This window comes from Cervus elaphus, chromosome 12, assembly GCF_910594005.1.
Source record: "Cervus elaphus chromosome 12, mCerEla1.1, whole genome shotgun sequence".
Classification (NCBI taxonomy): Eukaryota; Metazoa; Chordata; class Mammalia; order Artiodactyla; family Cervidae; genus Cervus; species Cervus elaphus.
The window spans coordinates 33,804,963-33,817,035 of record NC_057826.1 but is presented as its reverse complement, the minus strand read 5'-3'; the positions used below and the strand labels follow the sequence as shown (position 1 = coordinate 33,817,035).

General features: G+C 39.4%; 1 protein-coding gene across 1 annotated transcript; it reads left to right on the top strand.

Moving 5' to 3' along the window:
- The first annotated feature begins 354 nt into the window (after positions 1-354).
- LOC122705625 (histone H3.3A-like) lies at positions 355-5,388 on the top strand. Its single transcript, XM_043921067.1, has 2 exons — positions 355-394; positions 4,692-5,388. The coding sequence occupies exons 1-2, from the start codon at positions 355-357 to the stop codon at positions 5,096-5,098; spliced, it is 447 nt and encodes a 148-aa protein (XP_043777002.1). The 3' UTR covers positions 5,099-5,388.
- The last annotated feature ends 6,685 nt before the right edge of the window (positions 5,389-12,073 follow it).

Genomic DNA, 12,073 nt, shown 5'->3' with positions numbered 1-12,073 from the left:
GCCCTAAGAAAATTTGTCAGAAGGACAATGACTACTGGAAGGGGAGAGATGACCAGTGTAGTTGACAGCAGGCATCTTGATCCTTAAAAAGAGTGGAGAGTCGTGGAAGGGAGTGACAGGATACCTGAGAAGCAGGCTATGCCCTTCAGTTTGATGTAGCAAAGCTAGTATATTTCTGGGAGGTCACTCACATTGTGTAAATCATCCAGGCTTGTGTTCACCCCAGCCGCAAGGAGGCAGTAGCTGTATTTGCCCGTGGAGGGTTTGAGCCAGGACCAGATTTTTCACACATCTTGCATCCCAGGGGGAACTACACATGGGCATCTGCCGCTTGTGGGATCTGCTGTAGATGGCATGGACAGGAGGAGCAGTGACCACCAGAGGAGGGCTGCAGGTGAGTAAAGAGGTGCTTGTCTCTTGACCGCATTCATCATCTGCGTCCCCAGAGAAGGGAGAGCAAAGAAGGAGTTAAAGAACAGACTCCTTGGTGCTGCCACTAAGGCCAGTGACACCTGTGCTTGCGTTAACTACAGTTACAAGAGAGTTGTGGGAATCTGCTCGGGATGGGCTTGAGAGAAGAGGGAAGTGCTGCTCAAAGATGCTGCTTGGGAAAATGCGGCTGAGGCCAAATCCAGGCCCTTTTACCAACTGGTTGATAAATTTTTCTCTTTCTTCTTGACTCAATTTTTGCCGTCTATGTTTTTCTTGGAAATTGGGAAATTTCATATTCATTTGATTATGACAGCTGATACATAATCACTTATACAACTTAGCACATGCCAGACATTTTTAAAGTACTTTACTTGCGTTAACTCATTTAATCCTCACCAGAATTTATTGAAGGGGTGCTTTTATCATCATCCCCATTTTATAAATAAGGAAGTTGAGACACTGGGGCTGGGGGCGGCAGTTTGGACAATTAAACAAGGTCTCACAGCTGCTGACTGGAGGAACTAGGATTCCATCCTCCAACTTAAAGTTTCTGGCCTACTTCTCTTATTGGCACACTGACAAATATATTCACATATATATGTGTGTGTAATTATGTGCATAATTTATAATTGAAAAAATACTGTATAGTTTTTTAACCCTACTTTTCCCTGATGTTGTTATATACCTTCTCATTTTTCTCTTTCATTGTACTTTCCAAGGGATTTTCTACTTGAGTGATTCTCAAACGTGTGGTTTTCAGGGCACTGGGCTTCCCTGAGACACTTTGCAGAACTCTGAAAGGTCAGAACTACTTTGATAATACTAAGATGTTATTTTCCTTTTTTGCTGATGGTGTTAAAACAAGTAGGTAAAACTACTGGTGCTTCAGCAAGGATCAGAACAGTGACTCCAAACTGTGTTAGTAGTTACTGTATTTTCACCACTATTCACTCCCATAAAGACAATATTGGATTCACTGGAGAATGTCTTTTCTGATGAGATCAGTAGTGGTATTAATGAAGGTGTTTTTTTGGTATATATAATGAAATGTGTCAACATTTGGAAGATCTGCATAACTCAGTGAACCAGAATTTTTCAAATGACCAATGTACAATGTTACAAAATCAAGCTTGGGTGAAAGATTCATTCAAAAAACAAGATAAACTAGTGGATTTTAATGTAACAGAGTGCAAAAAGTTCATTGATAGAGTTTCAGACTCTGTATTACAATTAATCTGTAAGAAATTGCCACATCTGAAATGGCTACTTTCTAGTTTTCCAATGACATTTCTGTGTGAGGCCATATTTTTTTCTTATACTCCAAAGAAAATGACCTGTCACAACAGATTCAATGTATTAATAGAAAGTTGTCTTCATGTAAAGCAATGCTGGTCTTCTCACTACATCTTTTTGGTTTATTTGTTTTAGGAAATGAAGTTACATTTCTTGAGAACATGTTCGTTTTTATTTTAAAATAAATGTTTGTAATTTACTTGAAAACTCAGCAGTGGCCTCAGGACTGGAAAAGTTCAGTTTTCATTCCAATCCCAAAGAAAGGCAATGCCAAAGAATACTAAAACTACCGCACAATTGCACTCATCTCGCACGCTAGTAAAGTAATGCTCAAAATTCTCCATGCCAGGCTTGAGTAATATGTGAACCGTGAAGATCCAGATGTTCAAGCTGATTTTAGAAAAGGCATAGGAACCAGAGATCAACAAGAAAAGGCAGAGGAACCAGAGGCCAACATCCGCTGGATCATAGAAAAAGCAAGAGAGTTCCAGAAAAACATGTATTTACTTTATTGACTATGCCAAAGCCTTTGACTGTGTGGATCACAATAAACTGTGGAAAATTCTGAAAGAGATGGGAATACCAGACCACCTAATCTGTCTCCTGAGAAACCTGTATGCAGGTCAGGAAGCAACAGTTAGAACTGGACATGGAATAACAGACTGGTTCCAAATAGGAAAAGGAGTACATCAAGGCTGTGTATTGTCACCCTGCTTATTTAACTTATATGCAGAGCACATCATGAGAAACGCTGGGCCGGAAGAAGCACAAGCTGGAATCAAGATTGCCGGGAGAAATATCAATAACCTCAGATATGCAGATGACACCACCCTTATGGCAGAAAGTGAAGAGGAACTAAAGAGCCTCTTGATGAGAGTGAAAGAGCAGAGTGAAAAAGTTGGCTTAAAGCTCAACATTCAGAAAACTAAGATCATGGCATCTGGTCCCATCACTTCATGGCAAGTAGATGGGGAAACAGTGGAAACAGTGGCTGACTTTATTTTTGGGGGCTCCAAAATCACTGCAGATGGTGATTGCAGCCATCAATTTAAAAGACGCTTACTCCTTGGAAGGAAAGTTATGACCAACCTAGATAGCATATTAAAAAGCAGAGACATTACTTTGCCAACAAAGGTCCATCTAATCAAGGCTATGGTTTTTCCAGTGGTCATGTATGGATGTGAGAGGTGGACTACAAAGAAAGCTGAGCACCAAAGAATTGATGCTTTTGAACTGTGGTGTTGGAGAAGACTCTTGAGAGTCCCTTGGACTGCAAGGAGATCCAACCAGTCCATCCTAAATGAGATCAGGCCTGGGTGTTCACTGGAAGGACTGATGTTGAAGCTGAAACTCCAAAACTCTGGCCACCTGATGTGAAGAGCTGACTCATTTGAAAAGACCCTGATGCTGGGAAAGATTGAGGGCAGGAGGAGAAGGGGATGACAGAGGATGAGATGGTTGGATGGCATCACCGACTCGATGGATATGAGTTTGAGTCAACTCCGGGAGTTGGTGATGGACAGGGAGGCCTGGCATACTGCAGTTCATGGGGTCGCAAAGAGTTGGACGCGACTGAACTGAACTGAATTTACTTGGTTTAACTTTTACTACATTGAATATTAATAGAAATAACAAAAAAGTTTTTAAAAGTGTAAAGGAGTTCTGAGATTAAAAAATTGATGGCTGCTGGTCTAAAATACTGTTTTCAATGGTTTTTTAAAAATTACATTGGGCAGTTCTATCAGCACTTTCTTGTATTTTGTTTTATATTTAATTCATCTGTGGTTTTATCATTTTTCAGTCCTCTCTGCATTTATTTTATTGCATTTCATCAAATTACTGTCTTTAAATTTTAATTCATTTGTTTTCAATTTTCCTTATTTTCTATTTCCTTTTAGAGGCTGTAAGTTTTCCTTTGGATTTCTTTGTATCCCACAGATTTTGCTATGTGGGAATTTTGTGGTCTTTCAGTTCTTACAATCATGAATATTTCAAATATACAGAAAGTCATGGAAAATAATTGAAAAAACTTGTGTACCCCACTCAATATAAAATATTAACATTTTATCATATTTTTTTAAATAAAAAGAACACAACAGTTGATACAGTTGAGGCATTTTGTATACCTCTCCCTGATCCCATTCCTGTCCCTCTCCAGAGGTAGCCATTGCACTCAAGGTAATGTTTACCATTTAATTTTTTTGAAGTATAGTTAATTTACAGTACGTGTTAGTTTTAGGTGTGCAGCATAGTGATTGAGTTTTTGCAGATTATATTCCATTATAGGTTACTATAAGATAATGGGCATTCCTGTTGCTATACAGTAAATCCTTGTTGCTTATGTATTTTATATATAGTAGATTGTTAATCTCATGCCCTTAATTTAACCCTCCCCTCTTCCTGCCTCCCTTTGGTAACCACAGGTTTGTTTTGTATGTGTTTGAGTCTGATCCTGTTTTGTGTATGCAATCATTTGTATTGTTTTTTAGATTCTACATATCAGTTCAGTTCGGTCGCTCAGTCATGTCCGACTCTTTGTGACCCCATGGACTTCAGCACATCAGGCTTCCCTGTCCATCCATCACCAACTCCTGGAGGTTACTCAAACTCATGTCCATTGAGTCAGTGATGCCATCCAACCATCTCATCCTCTGTCATCCCCTTCTCCTGCCTTCAATCTTTCCCAGCATCATGGTCCTTTCCAATGAGTCAGTACTTCCCATCACAGGCCAAAGTTTTGGAGTTTCAGCTTCAGCATCAGTCGTTCCAATGAATATTCAAGGTTGGTTTTCTTTAGGATGGACTGGTTGGATCTCCTTGCTGTTCAAGGGGCTCCCAAGAGTCTTCTCCAGTGTTTGCAGCCGCTGCTGCGCCCGCCGTCGCTCTCCAACGCCAGCGCTGCCTCTAGCTCACCGAGCTCCAGCCGAAGGAGAAGAGGGGTAAGTAAGGAGGTCTCTCTACCACAGCTCGTACAAAGCAGACTGCCCACAAGTCGACCGGTGGTAAAGCACCGAGGAAGCTACTAGTTACAAAAGCCGCTCGCAAGAGTGCGCCCTCTACTGGAGGGGTGAAGAAACCTCATCATTACTGGCCTGGTACTGTGGCACTCTGTGAAATTAGACGTTATCAGAGGTCCACTGAACTTCTGATTCGCAAACTTCCCTTCCAGCGTCTGGTGCGGGAAATTGCTCAGGGCTTCAAAACAGACCTGCGCTTCCAGAGCGCAGCTATTGGTGCTTTTCAGGAGGCAGGTGAGGCCTATCTGGTTGGCCTTTTTGAAGACACCAACCTGTGTGCTATCCCTGCCAAATGTGTAACAATTATACCGAAAGGTATCCAGCTAGCACGCCACATACGTGGAAAAGGTGCTTAAGAATCCACTATGATGGGAAACATTTCATTCTTAAAAAAAAAAAAAAAATTCTCTTCTTCCTGTTATTGGTAGTTCTGAACGTTAGATATTTTTTTCCCATGGGGTCAAAAGATACCTAAGTATATGATTGCAAGTGGAAAAATAGGGGACAGAAATCAGGTATTGGCAGTTTTTCCATTTTCATTTGTGTGTGAATTTTTAAGATAAATGCAGGGACATAAAGCATTAATGAAAGTCAAAATGTTTCAGTGAGCAAGTTTCAGCAGTTCAACTTTATAACAATTATAAATCTGTTAAATTTTCTGGACAATGCCCGCATTTGGATTTTTTTAAAACAAGTAAATTTCTTATTGACTGCAAAAAAAAAAAAAGTCTTCTCCAACACCACAGTTCAAAAGCATCAATTCTTCAGCGCTTAGCTTTCTTTATAGTCCAACTGTAACATCCATACATGACTACTGGAAACACCATAGCTTTGACTAGACGGACCTTTGTTGGCAAAGTAATGTCACTACTTTTTATATAGATGATGTATAGTGTTTGTCTTTCTCTGTCTGATTTACTTTATTAAGCATAATATTCTCTAGGTCCATCCATGTTGCTGCAAATGGCAGTATTTAATTCTTTTTTTATGGCTGAGTAATATTCCCACACCCACGTCTTCTTAACCCAACTGTCTGTTGATGGACACTTGGGTTGTTTCCATGTTTTGTCTATTGTAAATAATGCTATGAGCATTTGTGTGCATGTATTTTTTTTCGGATAAGTTTTTTCACTCTTTTTCTGGATATATTCTCAGGAATGGAATTGTTTGATCATATGATAGTTCTGTTTTTAGTTTCTCAAGGAACCTCCATACTGTTTTCCACAGTGGCTGTACTAATTTCCCTTTCTACCAACAATATCGGAGGGTTCCTTTTTCTCCATATTTTCTCCAACATTTGTTACTGGCATAATTCATAATTTTTTGATGATGACCATTTTGACCGGTGTGAGGTGGTATCGTGTGGTTTTGATTTGCATTTCTCTAATGGTTAGTGATGCCAACCACCTTTCTGCATGCCTGTTAGTCACCTGTGTCGTCTTTGGAGAATGTCTATTCAGGCCTTCTGCCATTTTTTGATTGAGTTATTTGCTTTTTTAAATGTTGAATTGTACTAGCTGTCTATGTATTTGGGATATTAACCCCTTGTTAGTTGCATCATTTGCAAATACTTTCTCCCATTCACTAGGTTGTCTTCATTTTGTTGATGCTTTTCTTTGCTGTGCAAATGTTTGTAAGTTTAATAGGTACTATTTATTTTTGCTTCTTTCTTTTGCCTTAAGGGAGTGATCCAAGAAAATATTGCTATAATTTATGTCAAAGAGTGTTCTACCTATGTTCTCTTCTAGGAGTTTTATGTTTTCAGGTCTTAGGTTTAGGTCTTTGAAGCATTTTGAGTTTCTTTTTTTTAATATGGTGTGAGGGAATCCTCTGATCTCATTGTCTTACGTGTACCTGTCTAGTTTTCCCAGAACCACTTGTTGAAGAGAGTGTCTTTTCTCCACTGTATATTCCTGCCTCCTTTGTCGTAGACTGATTGTAGGTATGTGGGTTTATTTTTGCACTCTCTGTTCTGTTGATCTGTGTGTCTATTTTTATGCTAATACTGTGCTATTTTGTTTTTTTTTTAAATTTTTTGTATCATCAGAGAAGTTTGTGCAACTTAAATTTTTTTTATTAAAAAAATTTTTATTGAAGTATACTGGATTTTGTGTTTCATATGTATAGCAAAGTGATTCATTATACATATATATATATATATTTTTTTTTCCAGATTCTTTTCCTTTATAGGTTTTACAAAACATTGAGTGTAAGTTGCTTGTGCTATACAGTAAGTTCTTGTTGGTTATCTGTTTTATACATAGTGAAAGTGTTAGTTCCCTCAATCAGACTCTGCATGTCTGACTCTTTGTGACCCCATGCACTGAAGCCCGCCAGGCTCCTCTGTCCATGAAATTCTCCAGGCAAGAATACTGGAGTGGACAGCCATTCCCTTCTCCAGAGGATCTTACCCAGGGATTGAACCTGGGTTTCCCACATTGCAGGCAGATTCTTTACCTGCTGAGCCAGCAGGGAAGCCCTCTGTATAGTAGTATGACTGTATATTTTGATTACTATAGCTTTGTAGTAGAGTCTAAAGTCTGGGAGGGTTATTCCTCCAGCTTTGTTCTTTTTTCTCAAGATTGCTTTGGTAATTCTGGGTCTTTTGTGGTTCCATATAAATTTTAGGATTATTTGTCCTAGTTCTGTGAAAAATGTCATGGGTATTTTGATAGGGATTGCATTAAATTTGAAGATTGCCAGATATCTTTCCATTTCTTTGAATCATCTTCTGTTTCCTTCATCAGTGTTCTATGGTTTTCACAGTATAGGTGTTTAGCTTCTTTGGTTAAGTTCATTCCTAATTATTTTAATATTTTAATGTAATTTTTAAAGGTTTCTTTTTTTTCAGTTCAGTTCAGTTCAGTCACTCAGTTGTGTCCAACTCTCTGTGACCCCATGAACCGCTGCACGCCAGGCCTCCCTGTCCATCACCAACTCCCGGAGTCCACCCAAACCCATGTCCATTGAGTTGATGATGCCATCCAACCATCTCATCCTCTGTCGTCCCCTTCTCCTGCCCTCAATCTTTCCCAGCATCAGGGTCTTTTCAAATGAGTCAGCTCTTCGCATCAGGTGGTCAAAGTATTGGAGTTTCAGCTTCAACATCAGTCCCTCCAATGAACACCCAGGACTGATCTCCTTTAGGATGGACTGGTTGGATCTCCTTGCAGTCCAAGGGACTCTCAAGAGTCTTCTCCAACACCACAGTTCAAAAGCATCAATTTTTCAGCGCTCAGCTTTCTTTGTAGTCCAACTCTCACATCCATACATCCACTGGAAAAACCATAGCCTTGATTAGATGGACCTTTGTTGGCAAAGTAATGTCTCTGCTTTTTAATATGCTATCTAGGTTGGTCATAACTTTCCTTCCAAGGAGTAAGCGTCTTTTAAATTGATGGCTGCAATCACCATCTGCAGTGATTTTGGAGCCCCCCGAAATAAAGTCAGCCACTGTTTCCACTATTTCCCCATCTATCTGCCATGAAGTGATAGGACCAGATGCCATGATCTTAGTTTTCTGAATGTTGAGCTTTAAGCCAACTTTTTCACTCTCCTCTTTCACCTTCATCAAGAGGCACTTTAGTTCTTCCTCACTTTCTGCCATTACTTTCTGACATTTCATTATTATTGTATGGAAATGGAACAGATGTCTATATATTACTCTTGTATCTACAACCTTGTTGAATTCATTTAGTAGTTCTAATAGTTTGGGGATATATTTATCACTTAATTTCATGTTGCTATATGCTTAATACATATGCATGTATCCTGAAACACGTAATAGTGTTTTCAAACTTTATATAAATCATTCTGTCATTTGCTTTATTTGGTCAATATTAGTTTTAAAATTCATATATGCAGCTTTTATTCATTCATTTTTAACCATGGCTATGCCACAATTTATTTGTACATTTCTCTGCCAATAGACATTTTTATGTTTACTTTTGTTTTTATTTCCTTTGAGCTAAGAGATTTTTTGTTTTTTTGAGCTTGTGTATTTTCCACATCATGGATTTTTAAAGTATTGCTTTTGAGTGTTACTGCATTTGAGTCAGTGAACATGATCTATATGACAAATCATATAGACTTGTTTTTTTTTTTTTTCCTCCTGAATGTGTGGAGACTTCAGAAGAAAGAAAAATATAAACCAAAAAAAATTATTCAGTTTTGGTTTAAAACAAAAGAGATTATCTGAAAGGCTGCTAAGCTTTGGTGGGAAATGATTTTATCTATAGAGTAGTTTGAATTTTCACATTACTTTACCAGGCTAGTTGTTATCCTCTTTGGTTAGAAAATGAGAGAGTCATGCATGTTGAATATTTATTTTCTAGTGTTCTCAGGAACACAGGAAACAGTCAAACAGGTGGAGAAATGTCTTATTTACATTTATATTTATGCATTGTCTGATGTTTTTGCTATGAAAAATCAAGAAATTATGAGTTTTTGAGCAAAGAGCAGTTTCTTCCTGAGTTATTCAACACAAAGTTCTTGAGATTTCATTCAATGCCAAGTACAAACTTTCTGTTTATCTGCTGAATGCAGTATTCTTTTCAAAACATCTGAAGTATGGTACTGTTGACTATAATTCATATACTATAGTTGTAGCAAATGGAACTTCACTTACACTATGAATTGTGTTAAGGTATGTTCATCACCACCTAAATTGTGCAGGCTTTTCAACCTGTGTGACTCATTTTCCTTCTTGCTAGCTGTGCCAGCAAGATAAAACTGTGGCTCTAGTAAATTCTAATCTAAATGCAATCTAATTCTTCAGCAATTCCTTTGTTGCCAAGTTCATGGTCAATATCTGTAAGTATTCCAAGCCATTGAAAAGAAAGGATATTTTCTGTTAAATTCAAATTTATTAATTCCCATGGTTCCCAAGCTGTGTTTCTAGTTTATCATTTCTGGGTTGCCTCAGGAATGCATTTCAAACAAGTTCCAAGTGACGCTGATGTTGCTGGTTTGGGGACCATACTTTGGTTTATGCGTTATGGTTTTCAATTTGCTTTCCTTTTTTTGTAATTTCTTCACATTTTTTTTCTGTCAAATGAGAGTTCTTGTTTTCAAATATTGCTAAATATTTACTAATATATTTTTATGTTAATTTTCTAATTTCTACAAATTTGAGCAGGGAGAGATTGCAGCCTGTACTCAGTCTAACACGTTGAAAACCAAATTCTCCCAAAATAGGCCCCAAAAAGGTGAAGTGCCAATTGGTAGTTTTCTTGGCATTTCTTGTTATTTCCTGGATGTGCCACACAAGGAATATTGTCTCCTCTTTGGTAAATTTCTTTATAGAAATGAATACTGTCCTCCCATTGACCAGTGTTATCATTTTTAGCCCCTTGTAAGGAAGACATAATTGGAATAAAATTAGATGAGACAACAAGTTTGTCTCACTTATGATACCAAGGATAGGATGACTTATGTCCTCAATAGTGTGAGTACAATACAGAAACCCAGGTATAAAGAATCTTACAGACTCTTTGCCTTGATGTTCCTTTAAGGGACAGTTTCTACGGATTGGATCTTCTGTTAAAATAGATGAACGTGTCCAGTCATGTGGAACAGGGTTTTTTCTTCTGACAGTCAATCTTCATAACTTTCTGTCCATAGCTTGACACCTATTGAGTAAACTAACTGCATTTCCTACCCACATTTGCATGGAAAATACAAAACTTTCTCACAGGTGTCGAGTGCCTGGTTTGAGTGTTATGAGTAGCCTGCATACTCTGAGACATACCGGCAACTGGCCATACTGAGACCACTGGCCTGCTCTCCAGTCACTCTCAGAGTAGCTTAGGAGAGAAGGATGAACTTCTTTCACCAGCTTACACTACACCACCCAGCACCCTAGAACATATGCTCACTTAGCATATACCACTGAACCTTAAACTGGATTATGACTGATGCCCCTATAAAACAACTAATTAACCATATCATTTTATCAATGATAACAATAATATAAGAATAATAGCATTGTAATAATTACATACATTTGTTGAATGCTATCTTCCAGCATCCGCTGCAACACATGCTAAGTGTTTTTAACCACATGTTTCATTTTGTCTGCATTACCCATGTATTTCAGAATGCAGGATATATGTGTGTGTGCCATGGACCAGACATGAGCCATGTGAGGGGGGAACCCAGGGGGATTGTCTTGGATGCTGCCCAGAAAAGACTCAGCAGACCAAACTGAAGATACCCCCAGAGGCCTATGAGCTGAGGAAGAAGTAACCAGCAAGTTCCTGCTCTCAAAGGCAAGTGCAGGCGTATGACCTCCAAGGCAGGGAGGGAAGGGTCGGGGTTGGCAGAGATGTACCAAGGAGCTCAGATCCCCAGGAGTCTTTGAGGGAGAGCCATGCAGAAGAGCGCCCAGCCCACAGCATGCGGTGTGGACAAGGAGAATGATCTGCTGTCGAGGTGGCTGCTAGGGCTTCTTAGTTACCACATTCAGCAAAGCCTCTCACCCCAGAGGGCTGTGGTGAGAAGAGTGGAGTGCTGGCCTGATAATGGAGATCCCGCACGCCCTCACAGTGACCCAGAGCCTCCCTCAGCATGCAGGGACCAGCATGTGTCCTGAAGCACATCTGTGGCCAGGAACTGAGTCCTTGTTGCCAGAAAGCCTGTTTAGGTTCCCTGAGTACATGTCTCAGCCTCCTTTGCTGGTGTGTCTTTCTTATTCTTTCTAATCTGGGTGCCCGTGTTGTAGTTATCTACAGATCTCAACATGAAGCAGCATCTTTATACAGGTCCACATCACGGTTAAGCCCATTCCTTCTTGACTTCATTTCTGGGATGGTTTTTGTTTGCTTATGTGCCTGCTTTTGAGGTAGGAGTAAGGTACTTCCTACAAATATAGGTATGTTACAGTATGTTTATGGGGGATATGTGACTTTTATCCATTCAATAAATTTTTATTGTACATCTAAGAACCAGGCTGAAGGTCTAGGGAGCAGAGAATGAGACATGATGGTACTTTACAGGGCTCGGGGGCCATGGGGGTTCCAGATCACGCAAAGTCCAGTGATGGCCACTGAACCAGGTCAAGCATGGCTCCCAGGAGAACACAAGGTCTTGGCTAAGGCCTGAAATGGAGGGTACAGGCAGAGAAGGGAATTTAGGGTGGGGTGTGGCAGAGTAGGATGGGGGGTGAGGGGCTGGAGCAGGAGGTATAGGAGAGGGTGATGGATGATTTAGGTGTGTTTCTACCTTCATCTAAATGACTCTCCCCCACCTATTATCAGGCAGGTACATGGTAATGATGCCATGACAATTCTGTACATAGAATTTTACTCTTAAAGCATTTCTGAATGAGAACC

Coding starts and splice junctions, on each gene's coding strand:
- LOC122705625 (XM_043921067.1), top strand. CDS start 355: ATGGACAGGAGGAGCAGTGACCACCAGAGGAGGGCTGCAG. Junction 395..4,691: donor CCACCAGAGGAGGGCTGCAG/GTGAGTAAAGAG, acceptor TCTCTACCACAG/CTCGTACAAAGCAGACTGCC.